General features: G+C 33.6%; 7 protein-coding genes across 8 annotated transcripts in view; 3 read left to right on the top strand and 4 right to left on the bottom strand.

The window, feature by feature from the left end:
* Positions 1 to 154: 154 nt before the first annotated feature.
* On the top strand, positions 155 to 1,049 carry LOC657178 (odorant binding protein 18). The gene is made up of 4 exons (XM_008193402.3): positions 155 to 455; positions 502 to 796; positions 846 to 916; positions 962 to 1,049. Exons 1-4 carry the CDS (start codon positions 408 to 410, stop codon positions 989 to 991), a joined length of 444 nt encoding a protein of 147 aa, XP_008191624.1. The 5' UTR covers positions 155 to 407; the 3' UTR covers positions 992 to 1,049.
* A 1,589-nt stretch (positions 1,050 to 2,638) lies between these two features.
* Positions 2,639 to 3,411, top strand: LOC657254 (odorant binding protein 17). The gene is made up of 5 exons (XM_963722.4): positions 2,639 to 2,770; positions 2,820 to 2,904; positions 2,949 to 3,161; positions 3,206 to 3,276; positions 3,323 to 3,411. The coding sequence occupies exons 1-5, from the start codon at positions 2,645 to 2,647 to the stop codon at positions 3,350 to 3,352; spliced, it is 525 nt and encodes a 174-aa protein (XP_968815.2). The 5' UTR covers positions 2,639 to 2,644; the 3' UTR covers positions 3,353 to 3,411.
* An 815-nt stretch (positions 3,412 to 4,226) lies between these two features.
* On the bottom strand, positions 4,227 to 5,035 carry LOC100141522 (general odorant-binding protein 19d). Its single transcript, XM_008193316.3, has 6 exons — positions 4,921 to 5,035; positions 4,791 to 4,875; positions 4,656 to 4,744; positions 4,493 to 4,610; positions 4,376 to 4,446; positions 4,227 to 4,326 (listed from the first exon to the last, which is right to left on the bottom strand). The coding sequence occupies exons 1-6, from the start codon at positions 4,966 to 4,968 to the stop codon at positions 4,288 to 4,290; spliced, it is 450 nt and encodes a 149-aa protein (XP_008191538.1). The 5' UTR covers positions 4,969 to 5,035; the 3' UTR covers positions 4,227 to 4,287.
* A 172-nt stretch (positions 5,036 to 5,207) lies between these two features.
* LOC100142425 (odorant binding protein 13) lies at positions 5,208 to 6,029 on the bottom strand. Its single transcript, XM_001808850.4, has 6 exons — positions 5,906 to 6,029; positions 5,771 to 5,855; positions 5,634 to 5,722; positions 5,470 to 5,587; positions 5,354 to 5,424; positions 5,208 to 5,305 (listed from the first exon to the last, which is right to left on the bottom strand). The coding sequence occupies exons 1-6, from the start codon at positions 5,954 to 5,956 to the stop codon at positions 5,276 to 5,278; spliced, it is 444 nt and encodes a 147-aa protein (XP_001808902.3). The 5' UTR covers positions 5,957 to 6,029; the 3' UTR covers positions 5,208 to 5,275.
* An 878-nt stretch (positions 6,030 to 6,907) lies between these two features.
* On the bottom strand, positions 6,908 to 7,749 carry LOC657484 (odorant binding protein 12). Its single transcript, XM_963942.4, has 6 exons — positions 7,598 to 7,749; positions 7,465 to 7,549; positions 7,325 to 7,413; positions 7,159 to 7,276; positions 7,041 to 7,111; positions 6,908 to 6,994 (listed from the first exon to the last, which is right to left on the bottom strand). Exons 1-6 carry the CDS (start codon positions 7,736 to 7,738, stop codon positions 6,965 to 6,967), a joined length of 534 nt encoding a protein of 177 aa, XP_969035.4. The 5' UTR covers positions 7,739 to 7,749; the 3' UTR covers positions 6,908 to 6,964.
* A 691-nt stretch (positions 7,750 to 8,440) lies between these two features.
* Positions 8,441 to 13,433, top strand: part of spri (sprint) — a 69,075-nt gene continuing 64,082 nt past the window's right edge. Inside the window, exons 1-2 of one of the 2 annotated variants that reach the window (XM_008193322.3) lie at positions 8,441 to 8,590; positions 12,628 to 12,695. In XM_008193322.3, coding sequence (XP_008191544.1) covers positions 12,633 to 12,695 — 63 coding nt within the window. In that variant the 5' untranslated portion in view covers positions 8,441 to 8,590; positions 12,628 to 12,632. Of the gene's footprint in view, positions 8,591 to 12,424; positions 12,471 to 12,627; positions 12,696 to 13,433 lie in introns of those variants that run through there. The other variant, XM_064358804.1, reaches the window with a different exon arrangement.
* Positions 10,363 to 11,622, bottom strand: LOC103312519 (hypothetical protein). The gene is made up of 4 exons (XM_008193326.3): positions 10,989 to 11,622; positions 10,837 to 10,942; positions 10,621 to 10,787; positions 10,363 to 10,569 (listed from the first exon to the last, which is right to left on the bottom strand). Exons 1-4 carry the CDS (start codon positions 11,082 to 11,084, stop codon positions 10,408 to 10,410), a joined length of 531 nt encoding a protein of 176 aa, XP_008191548.1. The 5' UTR covers positions 11,085 to 11,622; the 3' UTR covers positions 10,363 to 10,407.

Below are 13,433 nucleotides of genomic sequence, written 5' to 3'. Positions count from 1 at the left end.
TGCCGGAATTAATTCGTTTATTTACTTATGTGCACACGTTACAGATTGGGAAATTAAATTTGAGATTGATTTCAAACCTCGAACTGCAAAAAAATATATTTTTTTTTAATTTAAAATTATTGTTTAATTTGCGTAAGTTAGTCCATTTTAGGGGTTCAAAAAATGCTCAAATGATTGTGTGAAACAACCTTGCACACGAATGTATTAATCAAAGAGACATTAATTTAATGACTTTCGGATAAACTCATTGTTGCACAAAGTCTGCTTGCGTACAATTAAAACCTTATTATTGCATCCGTCTAATTAAAAACAAATTTTTTTTGTTTGCCTAAATAGGGCACTGAGCCTTGACATTTTTCGTTTTTTGGTATAAAGCTTTGTTGGTCTAAGTTTATCGACCATTCAACATGAAGCTCTTCATCCTTGCAGGAATTCTTTTTACCGGCGTTTGCGCTGTAAAAATCAACCACAAACTCACCTAGTGCTCATTTAAATTTGTAGGTGGATCAGGAATTTGTTGAAAAATTTTTGCAAAAAATGGAAAAAATCGGAGAAGAATGTGCTGAAGAAACGCACGCTACGAGTGACGACATAGCTGATTTAATTGAGCAAAGAGACCCAAAAACGCACGAAGGAAAGTGTTTGATTTTCTGCTACCATAAAAAATTTAACACGATGAAGGAAGATGGTTCACTTGATAAAGTCGGGTCGGTTTTGGCCTTGGAAGAAGTGAGGGATGCAGATTTTGAATTGTATAAAAACATTCTGACGATTTTTGTAACTTGCGGGGATAAAGGTAACAAGAAAGTTGCATTTAAATTTGGATAAAGTTTGTTTTAATTTAGCTAAAATTTACGATGATCCTTGTGAAACGGCAACTGCACTTACAATGTGTGGGCGAGACGAAGCCAAAGCTGTAAGTTGGGCTTATTTTGCGTAATGTTGTTTTATTTTTGTTTAGTTGGGCTTACAGGACGCTATTTTTGGATAAATTCGATGTTTGGACGGCAATTATACATTTTTTTCTCTGAATAAAAAATTACGAGCAATACTGTGTGTTTTATTTTTTGTTAACTAATATTTGAAATAAAAATTGTTTTTTTAATAAACTGTAAACATATTTCTGACAATGAGTACATCAATTTTTTTAGTTTTTTTACTTTTTTGTTGATTATTAAATTATTTTATAAAACTTTAGCTTTGGTTTTAGGATAAAAAAATAATTTACCTAAAAGTGTCAAAACTGCAGTGATCGCCAATTATTAATTTTGATTTTAAAAATTTATTTAAATAAATAAACGACAGTGTAGATTTTAATTAGTTGTGTGAAAGTTTTACTTTTCTAGAATTTTTAGTTTTTGGGTAATAATTTAAAAAAAAATGTGTTTCTGTTGAAAAAATCAAATTATTTTAAAAACTACGCAGATTCGACCATTTTGAGAAAGACCAGCCCTATAACAGGTTTACTGTTGTCTCATTTGTCCTACGAATGAGTAATTGGCCAATAAAACTATTAAATTCACCTCCTACGTGTTTATCTGGGGCACAAAAAATTGCAAGACGATTGAAGCGTTTGTCATTGGCTATGAGGTGGGAGATTGCACTCCCTACTGTAAGACGGGCCAATCATAAGGCGATTAAAACTGAGCAAAAAACTGTTGCTTGATTATTTTGTAAATGTCGGCCAAAGCAACTAGAATTTCGCTGTTTTTTAAGAAAATTCCAAGTTTTTTGTTACACTTAGGTTCAAAAATTGTGGATAAACTGTGATCGATTTGTTTTTGATAAAAATTGACTCTCGCAATTAATTCGTGTTCAAACTTAAACACTTCGCACGTTTTTTAGCACAAACTCAATGGTTTCAAAAAATTCTCTCACAAGACTGAAAAATGTACGAAATTAGGTCAACATTTTTTATATCTTTTTAATTTTTAACTTGGGCATTTGAAATTTGTGTATAAATGACTTAATAATCTTTGAGAAGCAAAAACAAAAAATAGGGTGTTCCATTTAACTTTTTCAAGTTATTCAACTTTTAACAACCTTTTTATTTTTTTACGTCTTTCTCTGGCTTCTAGTCTTTCACACTCATAGTTTTAAAATTTATTCTTTAGTATTTCAGCTTTTTAGTTTACAAATTTTCTCATATTTTTCAGTTTTTCGATGTTTCTCTATCATTTTATTTCAGTTTTCCAATTTCTTAATGTTCTTACTTTGCAGTTCGATTTTTTCAGTCGCTTATTAGTTCACTTATTTTAGTCTCACAATTTTTTAGATTTTTGTGTTTCAACTTTTTAGTTTCTCAGTGTGAAAGTTACTTTATCTGTTTTTAAACTTTTGATTTTTGAAAATATTTTAGTTTTCTAGGTTGAAATGAATTGTATGTTACACATTAACGGACTAATTTTACAAATTATGTTATTATTTTTTTAAAATGTATTCTAAATTTCCAGATTTTGACTATAATTTTATTTTAAGCAACTTTTTGAAATCATCATTCGTTATTTCTTCCTCTTTTGCGATTTTCGTCATTGTCTCCAACCCGGAAACAGTCATAATTCGCCAAGCATTAATGTATCAAAATTATCTTCAAGTGCATTATTAAAAACAAATAAATTTAAAGCAACATCTAATTTAATTAATCATGGCCTCGAACCAAAAGATTTTTAATATAAAACTGTCACGAATCTTTCAAATTAATAGTCCAAACGAAACAAAGATGAAGAGCACTTGGTTTTTCCTACTTTTGGCTTGTTCCCTAACTTGTGCTGTAAGTGTCTCCAAAAACCATCAAATAAACCAACAACCAATAATTTCAGTTGGATCAGGAGTTTGTTGACGAGTTTTTGGAAAAAATGCAAGAGTTTGGTGCCCAATGTGCTGAAGAAACCGACGCTACTTCAGGTACTTTTTCCTTGAGTCATTCAATTTTAATTGGCAGTTTTTAGACGATATTGCTGAACTGATTGCTCGCAAACTCCCGCCCAGCACACACGAGGGCAAATGCATGATTTTCTGCATGCAGAAAAAATTCAATATGATGAAAGAAAACGGTGGTATTGATCGAGCTGGGGCGATAGCTGCCTTAAAACCGCTCCAGAAAGCCGATCCAGAGTTGCATCAGAAAGTTTTGAAAATTTTTGTAACGTGTGGAATGAGAGGTAAAGTTTTATTTTTTTAAGGCACTTGATAACTATTATTTTAGTCAAACCATCACCCGATCCTTGCGATACTGCAACTGAACTGGCTTTGTGCGGGAAAAAGGAAGCCGAAGCTGTAAGTAGTTGCATAGATATTTTTTCTTCTACCAGGTTTTTTGCAGATTGGGCTGGAAGACGCTCTCCTGACTTAAATCCAATGTTATGTATTTATGTCCAACCGTGTTGTAGAAATAAAGCATAAGAAAACTAACTTTGTGTTTTAATTTTTTCTTAAATTTTTAATAAAATACTCGTATATATTTCTCATTCTTATTTTAATATAAAAGTATGTTTTTTAGATAACTCGAGTTATTTCAGTTTCCCCGATACCTGAATTTAGCTGTTTTCGAAGTATTTAAAACTTGTCTGAATAAATTTTTTTAAAGCTATTTTCTCTCACAATATTTTTTGTCCCGTCCGTCATGTATAAACAAAATGTAAATTAATCAGAAGTCGTTCGGTTGACCCGACCTGACCTGACCTGAATTTAGCTGTTTTCGAAATATTTAGGATTTTTGAATTTTTTTTACTTCAAAAATCGATAATTTTACAATTTTTACGAGTTTTTTTTTAATTTTCAGATTATTCGCTTCTGAAAGTTTTTAAAGCTTTTTAAAATAAAAAGCTTCGTAGAAAACACGATATTATTTTTTTAATGTTTTTCACTCAGTTTTGTTAATTTATTGTCTCATAATTTCAGTTTTCTAATTTCTTAATGATCTTACTTTGCAGTTGTATAGTTTTTCTAATTTATTATTTTTTCAGTTCCCTACTTAGATTTACAAATTTATACTGTTTTTTAGTTTTTTTTTTGTATTGTAATAATTGTTTTAGCTTTTCAGTCTCTTAGTGTATTGATTTTTTTTCAGTTCAATAGTTTTTTTAGTTTTTCTGTGTTTCAGCTTTTGTTTCTCAGAGTCAAAGTTATTTATTTTGGACTGTCTTTAGTCAGGTTTTAAAGAAAACACGATATAATTTTTCTTTATTTTTTTATTCAGTTGTGTTGTACATTTTTTAATAAAACACTTTGTAATTATGCAATGCTTTATTAACCTAACACCTAACCGATCACATTTTCACAATAAATTTATTCAATTTCGAGGACGATCAAATTGTCGAGTCCCATCTGTAAGCAGTTAAATTAATTTAAAATTTGTATTTTTCCAAAAACTTACAGCTCTTCCTTCTTTGACAGCGCATTCGGCCAAACTAGCGGCATAAAGACAGGAATCCCCGTCAACAGGAGCTGCAAAAAATGTTTAATTAAACGCCTAACTTATAAAAATAATTACTAGATTCGCATTTTTTGAAAATCGAGATCACTTTTTCGTATAATTCTGCATCGTCGGCTTTTAACGGCTCCAGAGCTTTAATGGCACCTTCTCTATTGATCGAACCATCGTCGTTTTGCTGAAAATGGGAATTATTTTCAGGCGTTTTTCGTACAAAACTTACAATTTGGAATTGTTTGTGGAAGCAAAAAATCAAGCATTTGCCTTCATGACTGTCTGGCATTTTGTGGGCCAACAAACTGCTGATATCATCTAGATAAAAAAATTGTAGCAATAATTTCGTAAAATTATTTTTTACCTTTACTGGCGTTGGTTTCGGGAACACAGGTTTCACCAATCGATTTTACTTTAGCTACAAACTTGTCGATGAAATCCTGGCTCAACTGAAATTTTTACGTAGAAAAAAATCCAGTAACTAAGTGACTTACAGCATTGGTGGCTAGGAACAAAGAGGCGAAAACCACAAAGTATTTCATTTTTCTGAACTGTTGGAGTGTTTAACTGCAACTGATGGCAATTCGATGACAATTGGCTTTTTTATAGTTAAATCTTTTGATTAGTCGAGGTCACTTGTATGTACCTTTTCAGTAGTAATTCATTATGAAACGCGCCGCAAATAATAGCATTTGTTTCCTGAGCCACAATGATAATTGGTTTAATAACATATTTGTTTTAATTAACGAAAAAATTGGGAGGTTTTGCAATAAAAACTGTCTTCAATGCATCAATTTATTTCTAAACTTTAATTACAACAATGTTTGGGTCCGTATCAGGTGTTGTGACTTATTTAATGATGAGTTCATGAATTCCGGCCTGAAATAATTCAATGTGAAAGCCATTATTGCAGTTTTACTTTCTTACAGCTTTGGCTTCTTTCATGAAACACTGAAATAAGTTTACGGAGTAGACACAAGGGTCTGGGTCCACGGGAGCTACGAAATATTTAAATATTTACCTAAACACAAAATGCAATTTACTTGAAAGACAGTGGTTGTAAACAGTGATGACTTTATCGTGAAATTCCGCATCAACGTCTTTTACGACTTCGAAAGTGTCCAAAGCCCCCTCTTTGTTAATTGAACCGTCAGGGTGTTGCTAAAAATTCAAGCGTTTGTTAAGTGTTTTAATATTTGCGTAATACCATGTTGAATTTTTTATGTGAACAGAAAAACACACACTTTCCTTCGTGACTTGTGGGGATTTTTAACGCCATTATGTCGTCAAAATCGCCTAAAATTGATTGAGAAAAATTGGTTTAGTGACATGGCTATAAATTACTATCAGTTGCTTTTTCTTCGGTGACACATTCTTTCACAATGGCTTTGACTCTGTCTCGGGTTTGTTGGAGGAAAGATTCATCCATCTAATAAAACACTTATGGAGTGAAGGGATTTTTATTAGTTTAGGACTTACGGCAAAAGTGCAAAGGATTGCAACACTTAGGAAAACTAACAAGAACTTCATGTTTGGAGACTTGAATGAACGGTTGAGGTTTTTCTGGTTTATATACGAGATTTTCTATAGAAAAGGGCAATTAAAAATCTAATCAATGATTTCGCATCCGTGTTTAGCTGTGTTTAAGTAATAATAACATAGTTTAAGATGTGGGTAATTCAAGGCTTGACTGAGGATGCCTAAGCAAACTATAAGGAAAGTAAAATTAATCAGATATTGCACTGAATCTGAAGCTAAATTTTTATTCATATTTTTTGCCTTGTTACATTTTGCTGTCTAATTTAAAGGTGCTAAGGTGTGACTTTACTTCCTTAGGAAACTTTTAATAATCTTAATTGTCCAATAATCCTCTAAAAAATAGGTCATACAGAGTATGAATTTTTATTATATTTCAAATAATCGCAAAAAAATTTTTATTATATAGAGAAATGTAAAAAAATTCGGAATAAATTCACATGCTTAGAGAAAAACATAGAGAATTTAAGAGTAAATGCTAAATTCGGTAGCTTTAAGCAAAAATAAGTAAAAAAAAAATATATTGGGAATTTGCCAATTTTCTCGACACTAATCGATTCCTCGGATTATTTTACTTAAAAGCAGTGCAAAAAAATAGATTTGAGAAAATAGCAAAAATAGGCAAAACAAAAAAATTATAATTAAAAAAATTATTAAGAATTTTGCAATTTGCTTAATGCCAGTCGATTTTCCAGAGCATTTTACATAGTCTTACATCAACATGGTTAAACATTTCGAATAGTTGACCGATTTTAAACCGATTGAAAATTTTAGTGTATTGTGTGTTGCCTATGTTAAACTATACTTGTCTTAGGAAAAGTTCATTCTGGATTCGACATTTCATAATTAATAATTTTTTAAATTAGTTGATTCAGTTTCTAACAGACAGTAAAAAATACTTGTTTGTTTCAGTCAGGGGTTAATGGAATTAATTAAATGAGTCAATTTCTTTTTGTAATGCTTTATTCTAGAAATAATATTTTTTACAAACAATACTGTAGTTTATTCCACTAGGACTTCGTCCAGGCCCACCTAGAAACGAAAACTAGAAAAAAAAACCTGAAAAATTGTTACTTACCGCCCTTCCTTCCTTAACAATGCAGGTAACTAAATTAGCAGCATAGAGGCAAGGGTCACTGTCGAAAGGTGCTACAAAATTGTAAAATTAAACAAGAAAAAATTAAAAAATGCAATACCTGATTCACAATTTTTGAAAGACGTTGAAACTTTAGTATAGACATCAGGATCCATATCTTTGATGAGTTCCAAGTTGGCTAAAGCGCCAGCCATGTTGAGACTGCCATCTTCGTTTTGCTGGAAGTCAAGTAAGAAAAATAGTCCGGGACGAAAGTGGTCACTTACCGCATTGTATAGTTTATGCATGCAGAAGAAAATGCATTTTCCTTCATGGGTGGCGGGGAGTTTGTGTGCAAAAATCGCCGAAACGTCATCTAATTTATTAGAAAATAATTTGTAAATGGAACTAGTGAATTAAATAATACCTGGCCCAGCGTTCACTTCCTTAGCACACGCTTCCACATGCGATCTCAATTTTTGTCTCAACTCTTGAACAAATTCTTTATCGATCTGGAAATTTGAATAATTAAACAAATTTCACAAAAATGCAATACTTACCGCATAAGTGGCGACGACTAAAGTAGCTAAAGTGATAAGAAGCTTCATTTTTCTTTGGTGCTTATTGTTCTTCTGACAATTGATGGAACTTGGCGATTTTATATGAATGCCGAGGCTATTATGTCGGTTTTTTTTGTGCATTTAATCGTCATTAAGGACATAATCACTAGGTATGCTAATAATATAGGGGGTTTGGTAATTTGCCATAAACGCTAATAAGCGATACTGTGTGTTCATCAAAAATTTTGTAAGAAATAATTCGTAAAAAAATGTGGAAGTCGATTTTTTGAGGCCACTAGGACTTGGTTTAGAAGACACCGCAGTGGCGCCTCGCCACAATCAAACTCTTTTAATTTTGTTCCTAAGACTATTTGCAATTTTCACGTGAGTTTTTTTATTCAAAAATAGGAAAAACTCAAGGAAAAAGGCGAAAAATAATGGCCTTTTGCAAATTTTTGTCTATTGTATCGAATTTTTGGTTGAAAAAACGAGCCGCCACTGTTTGTAGTATTGTAATTAGTAGTTATAAAGAAAGGATTTGAGGCTCCAATCTATCATTACCTGGAACTATCGTATGCTTATTGAGCACCGATATGTAATTATTTTGTATTATTTGCAAGAATTTCGTGATTAGTTGTGGGTCGGTAGCTTGAACATTGGACTTGTTGCAAGTTCCATTTTGTATATAAGAGAAAATTAGTCATTTTGTGTAAAGACGAGCTCTTTAGGAATGTAAACAGACAAACGAGGGCACGTTTCGTAAACAAAACCCAGGTGAAAAAGCCCAAGTCCGGTGCTGGAGTTCTTGGAGGTCATCGCATCCGCCCAGAGGTGTCTTAGCATCCAGTCTGTTATGTAGGCAGGCAACTATCGGACGTTGTTAGCTTTTCTGTGATAATAACTCATGGTTACAAACCGGTAACTATGACCCAAAAATTGCCGTTCCGGGAGCCGGAGTTTGTGATAGTGTGATTTGAAAGTTTGTGATAACAGGTCGGTAGATGATTGTGGGCTGAGTCAAGGGTGCTTTCGTAATTTTTCTTTGTTTTGTGAAATGGTACGTGTGGGTTCACTCGATGGGAGTATTATCGGACGTTGCTCTCACTTGTGTTATCTTTTTTTTTGAAATGCTGAAATGGGCCTCCGAATCAATGCTTGAAGACCAGATGGTAACCGGCGAGATTATTGTGCTTAAAAATAGCCTTTTATACACTAGGCGGATTTCGTTACAAAGCCTTTCAAAATGATCAAGTATCAACGCAGGTGATGTTTAAACACATTACAAAAATAGAGTTTTCGCAAGAAATTGAAGTTAATTAATGGAAATGGTGCAGCAAACACGGCCAATTATAAAATTAAGGCCATCAACGAACAAATTTAACGACAGTTTTATTTTATTTTTGGAACATAGAAAAATTATCAAATTTTGACTAAACAAGCCGGAAAATTTGAATTATTTCGAAGGATTTTTTTCCATTTTTTCTATTTTTTGCGTTCAAAATGGTTGTTTATCACGTCACTATGAACGTAGTGTGCCGCTTAATTCAAATTGTGAAGCTGTCAAAGTGACAGAGTTGTCAAAACAATACAAAAGGCTTTGAATCTAAAAATGAAAGAGCACAGAACAACAAAAATCACGGAAATATAAAACACAAATTAATACAAAACCTCCAGTTGAAATAACTTTGCCGAAAAATGCAAAAAAGTGAAAAAAAGCTAATTCAAAGATTTGACAGAGAAACTAGGACAGTTATTTGGACGAGGCGGCACATTGAATTTCATTGCCGACTCGATGAACAACAATTCTTGAACACATTGTAGTTTTGTTTATTAGCTAACTTTAGAAATCGCCAACTTTGATGGAAAATTTTGTTATTGGACCAGAAATTGTATTTTCGCGAGATTTCGCTCAAAAAATTGTAAAACCATTAAATTAGTTCGGAAATACTAAGTAGATACGTAAAATACGGTGAGGAATTTTCCAACTTTTCAAGATCTGCCTACTTAAGTGAAGGAAATTGCAGTTTTTCAATTTCAAATTACTTTACTTTTCTCGAGTTTTCATGCGTTTTTGAGCTGAGATTTTTGGATTTAAATTAAAAGTCAAATTTTCTGAAAAGTTCTGGAAAGTTAGTAAACAAAGGAAACTTAAAGAAAGCAACTGAATCAATTTTTTTTCACTATAAATTGAGAGAAAAATTATGTTATTTCTGGTTTTTTGCGACAAAATCAGCAGAATTTTTGACATTTCTAAGAATTTATCTCGTTTTTGTCCAAGAAACTTTTCTATTTTATTTTGTAATATAATGCAATCTTTCTTTGTAATTTTGACGTTAAATGGGCTTGTTTTTGTTGTGTTATTTAATTTTTTCTAATGTTTTATTGCGATTTTCGAGTTTTTAAGCCAGGATTTGAGTACAAAATCACCACATTTTTGGCTTGTTTCCGTTTGATTTTCCATAGGATTTGCTGAAACTGCAAAAAAAGATTTTTTCCTTTTGCCAGGAAACACTTTCCAGTGTCCTTCCCGCGCCAATAACTCTATAAAAAAGCCGACTTCCTTAATAACCCCGAAGTTGAAAACAGAGCAATTACGTTACAGTTAAAACGTCTGAGAACTGATGTTCTTTATTAGACAGATGGCAGTCTTAACTGTCCCAATTAAACAAATTCTGAATAAACGAGAGCCATTCTCTCCTTGGCCTTGCCTCAAACTCAATGATCCGTCACGAAATACGACAGGTGTTTGAAATCAAAGCAAAAAATCTATTCACTGCTTTACTAACTTAACTAACTTGAAAACGCGACATTTAGCGAGTTTTAATCTCCGGATAAGTGAAAGATCTTCGGCGTCGTCTCCGTCCATTAACCACACCTAATTGGAGGAGGACTGGATTGGTGGACAGAGCTGCAGCGGCTCCCAGTAGAGCAATTCCAGCCAAAGGTATCAATAAACCTTTTAAGGCCAAAGCCTGCAATCACTTAATCACTTGAAGTTTTAAAATTTGCTTGGTTTGACTAACGTTATTGCCATGTCCATGGTCATGGGCCGGTGGTCCGTAGCCAAACCCATGGCCACTTCCACTAGGCGCATACAGGCCATAGCCTCCTGAAGGATAACTGGGATAATGGTGGGTCAAAACAGGATAGGCGTATCCAGTGTTTGGAATGGTTTCGGCTTCATGATACCCTATTTTTTTAAAATAAACTCGCGATAAGTTAATTTATTTCATTGTAACCTGACGGTTGCTGGTGTTTGGTGTAGGTGTCGTAGATAAGGCCCCGTTTTCGGTCGTTTTTTTCGCCCGTTTCGGCCGCCCTTCGGTCCTCATCAGTGATCAAATTCTAGCGATCGTAACAATAGACACAGTCTAACAAAATGAACACTCACCTCGTCTTGATTGTAGTTGGCGATACAACTAATCTCATTTAGTAGCAACAAGAGTAAAACAACGAAGAGAAGTAAACAGACTTTCTTTAACTTCATTGTACGGGTCACAAAGGCATTGTTAAACTTAATGTTAGTTTAGTCGCAGTAAAACTGACTGAATCACTCGGAAAAAATCTATTTATGTGTCCTGGATGTGCAGGATTGAGAATTTCCAAGTTTGGACACACTTCTAGTTTTCTCTTATCACTTGGATGGACAGAAACAATAGCACAAGACATGAAACCGTCATTTTCATAATCATATTGGGCCTTCCGTAACTAAAGACGGATTTTTATGAGCAAAGCGGGAGAAAAGTCTGAATAAATTTACTTTTTGTGGAAATGTGGAGTAAGTTAGGACAATGTGCGAATTTCTCAATTGTAATTACGGTTATTGTTGGAAATATGGCGTGAGAATTGCTAGTGGCTTGTTTTCTTCAAAATTAAAGTGCACACGAAATTGGAGTGCTTTCTTTCGAAGTGCTGCAAAGATGCCAATTACACAGCATTTAGCAGCAAGACAATTAATACAATTATGTTTCAAGGATCAGTTTTGAAGGTTTAAATATGTTTTTAGACCAAAAATTTTGTTTTTCCTTATGTTTTTATTAATTTAGAACGAAAAAATCACCAACTTTGGTCGAAAATGGCCAAAAATCACCTTTTCGAAGCGTTTATTTAGCAAAAACTCAATTATTGGGCAAAATTACTTAAAAAGTTTGCCAGTAAATCACAGAATTATGTCGAAAATGACATTATTTTTGCAACATCTGAGGATTTAAACGCATAATTTAATACATAATTTTTTGGTTTTTTGACTAAAAAATGTGTCCAAAAACTCAAAACAGCAGATATTACGTAAATTTCGACATTCATTCAAATTCATTTCAAGCAGAATTAAAAAACCTAAAAGATTTTAAATGTTTTTTTTATTTAATTTTTGTTTGTTTTATTTGGTGTGTTGTTATTAGTTCTAAAATCGAGTCAAGAAATTGCGGAAACTGAACGTTTGCCTCCGATTTCCGCTTTCCTCATAACCGTTTTATTGCCAGCTTGTAAAACTCCCAAAGTTGTGAATACAGTTAATAAGTTGCATATGCGCCTTTGCAGCTTCCCATAAAAAGCGAGAAAATATTTGTGTGAATGTAGTTTGCGGAAATGTGATCATTTTTATCGCAGTTGTTCTATTTTAGGAGCCAACTACTCCAATATTGGGAGAGTCGCAGTGGCGTGCATTTTTGCCACTAAATTATCATAAAACTAAACCGTGTCCAAGTCCCCTCTGCCACTTTCTTTTTATGTCTTATGATGGGATCAAATAACTCGCGTTTTCGCAGTCGTATTATTTGCATAAAATAATTCATGCGGTAGTGTCGGGCGATAGTTTATTTCCCCGTTTAATGGAGCGGTTTAATGGGTCAGCTAATTTGGGCCTCCGTCCATGGTAATGTCGTTTGCGCTCCTGTTTACTGCGACAGCTGAATGCCGGTAATTCCGGGATTCCCCCGGGATAGCGGCCCGCCTAGACCTCGATGTCGTTTAGTTTTTTCATAAATTTCGTACAAGGAATTTAATTTTAGCAATTTTGTTTTATTTTTCAGGAATTATGGCGAATTTCATCCAATTCCGGCGGTCCCGGAGGTCGTCAACTTCCAGTGTTTACATGCAGGTAAATCACCCTCGCTTGGGGCAATAAATCAACTTAAAGACTCTGCATATTCAGCTCGAAAAATGGTTAAAACTTTGATAAAACAAGTATGAACTTAAAAGGTGAAAGCAGCTTCAAAATTAATGTTATTTAATGTGCCACGTGTTGTTTAGTAGTCAATTCGTCTAAAAGTTAGGTAAAAAATAATAATTCCTGGCCGAGGAAATACTCGCTCATAAATCAAGCGTAACATGTTGTATTTCGCTCGCATTTCCGAGATTCTTTCACGACGTCAAAGAATTGCGTGCGACAAATCAATTTTTTGGCCAAAGTTATGTGACAGTTTGCTCGTTCTAATTGCATTTCCGTTAATATACAGCTCGTTGGTTGGAGAGGGTTGGAAGGACATGCAACCCCTTGTAATTATGGCGCAATTGGGAACGTTGCTGACCGCGGGCACTTATGGTCATGTGCGTTTAATGCGCATTCCCTGGATTTTATTATCGCATCAATGTCCGCAAAAACCATTTCGATGAGTTATGGACGCAAATTGGTCCAAAATGAGACAACTTTCACGATTAATCAAGGAACAACCAAATGAACAATGTTTTATTGGTTGCATACACAATTTTTAGAATTTCAGGCTTTGTTGCCCGGCTTTGGGCAATTTCTAGAAATCGATAAAGAAACTCACTTTTTTGAAATTTTCTAGTGAGTGGGTGACGTACGTCTTGAATAGATTGTCACTTTCAATTTTGA

Source organism: Tribolium castaneum, chromosome 9 (assembly GCF_031307605.1).
Source record: "Tribolium castaneum strain GA2 chromosome 9, icTriCast1.1, whole genome shotgun sequence".
In the NCBI taxonomy this organism is placed as follows: domain Eukaryota; kingdom Metazoa; phylum Arthropoda; class Insecta; order Coleoptera; family Tenebrionidae; genus Tribolium; species Tribolium castaneum.
The sequence above is the reverse complement of the archived record's forward strand: the minus strand, read 5'-3'. Positions and strand labels throughout refer to the sequence as shown.

Excerpts from the sequence above, each read along its gene's own strand:
- LOC100142425 (XM_001808850.4), bottom strand. The coding sequence starts at position 5,956 with ATGAAGTTCTTGTTAGTTTTCCTAAGTGTTGCAATCCTTTGCACTTTT. Across the intron at positions 5,723-5,770 it reads CGAAGAAAAAGCAACTGATA|GCGATTTTGACGACATAATG; the intron begins GTAATTTATAGC and ends AATCAATTTTAG. Across the intron at positions 5,588-5,633 it reads CACATAAAAAATTCAACATG|CAACACCCTGACGGTTCAAT; the intron begins GTATTACGCAAA and ends TTGAATTTTTAG.
- LOC100141522 (XM_008193316.3), bottom strand. The coding sequence starts at position 4,968 with ATGAAATACTTTGTGGTTTTCGCCTCTTTGTTCCTAGCCACCAATGCT. Across the intron at positions 4,745-4,790 it reads CGAAACCAACGCCAGTAAAG|ATGATATCAGCAGTTTGTTG; the intron begins GTAAAAAATAAT and ends TTTTTTATCTAG. Across the intron at positions 4,327-4,375 it reads CTGTCAAAGAAGGAAGAGCT|ATGGGACTCGACAATTTGAT; the intron begins GTAAGTTTTTGG and ends AACTGCTTACAG.
- LOC657484 (XM_963942.4), bottom strand. The coding sequence starts at position 7,738 with ATGCACAAAAAAAACCGACATAATAGCCTCGGCATTCATATAAAATCG. Across the intron at positions 7,550-7,597 it reads TAGTCGTCGCCACTTATGCG|ATCGATAAAGAATTTGTTCA; the intron begins GTAAGTATTGCA and ends TCAAATTTCCAG. Across the intron at positions 7,414-7,464 it reads GGAAGTGAACGCTGGGCCAG|ATGACGTTTCGGCGATTTTT; the intron begins GTATTATTTAAT and ends CTAATAAATTAG.
- LOC103312519 (XM_008193326.3), bottom strand. The coding sequence starts at position 11,084 with ATGAAGTTAAAGAAAGTCTGTTTACTTCTCTTCGTTGTTTTACTCTTG. Across the intron at positions 10,788-10,836 it reads CAAACACCAGCAACCGTCAG|GGTATCATGAAGCCGAAACC; the intron begins GTTACAATGAAA and ends TTAAAAAAATAG. Across the intron at positions 10,570-10,620 it reads ACCATGGACATGGCAATAAC|GCTTTGGCCTTAAAAGGTTT; the intron begins GTTAGTCAAACC and ends AAGTGATTGCAG.
- LOC657178 (XM_008193402.3), top strand. The coding sequence starts at position 408 with ATGAAGCTCTTCATCCTTGCAGGAATTCTTTTTACCGGCGTTTGCGCT. Across the intron at positions 797-845 it reads TGTAACTTGCGGGGATAAAG|CTAAAATTTACGATGATCCT; the intron begins GTAACAAGAAAG and ends GTTTTAATTTAG. Across the intron at positions 917-961 it reads GGCGAGACGAAGCCAAAGCT|TTGGGCTTACAGGACGCTAT; the intron begins GTAAGTTGGGCT and ends ATTTTTGTTTAG.
- LOC657254 (XM_963722.4), top strand. The coding sequence starts at position 2,645 with ATGGCCTCGAACCAAAAGATTTTTAATATAAAACTGTCACGAATCTTT. Across the intron at positions 2,771-2,819 it reads CTTGTTCCCTAACTTGTGCT|TTGGATCAGGAGTTTGTTGA; the intron begins GTAAGTGTCTCC and ends CAATAATTTCAG. Across the intron at positions 3,162-3,205 it reads TGTAACGTGTGGAATGAGAG|TCAAACCATCACCCGATCCT; the intron begins GTAAAGTTTTAT and ends CTATTATTTTAG.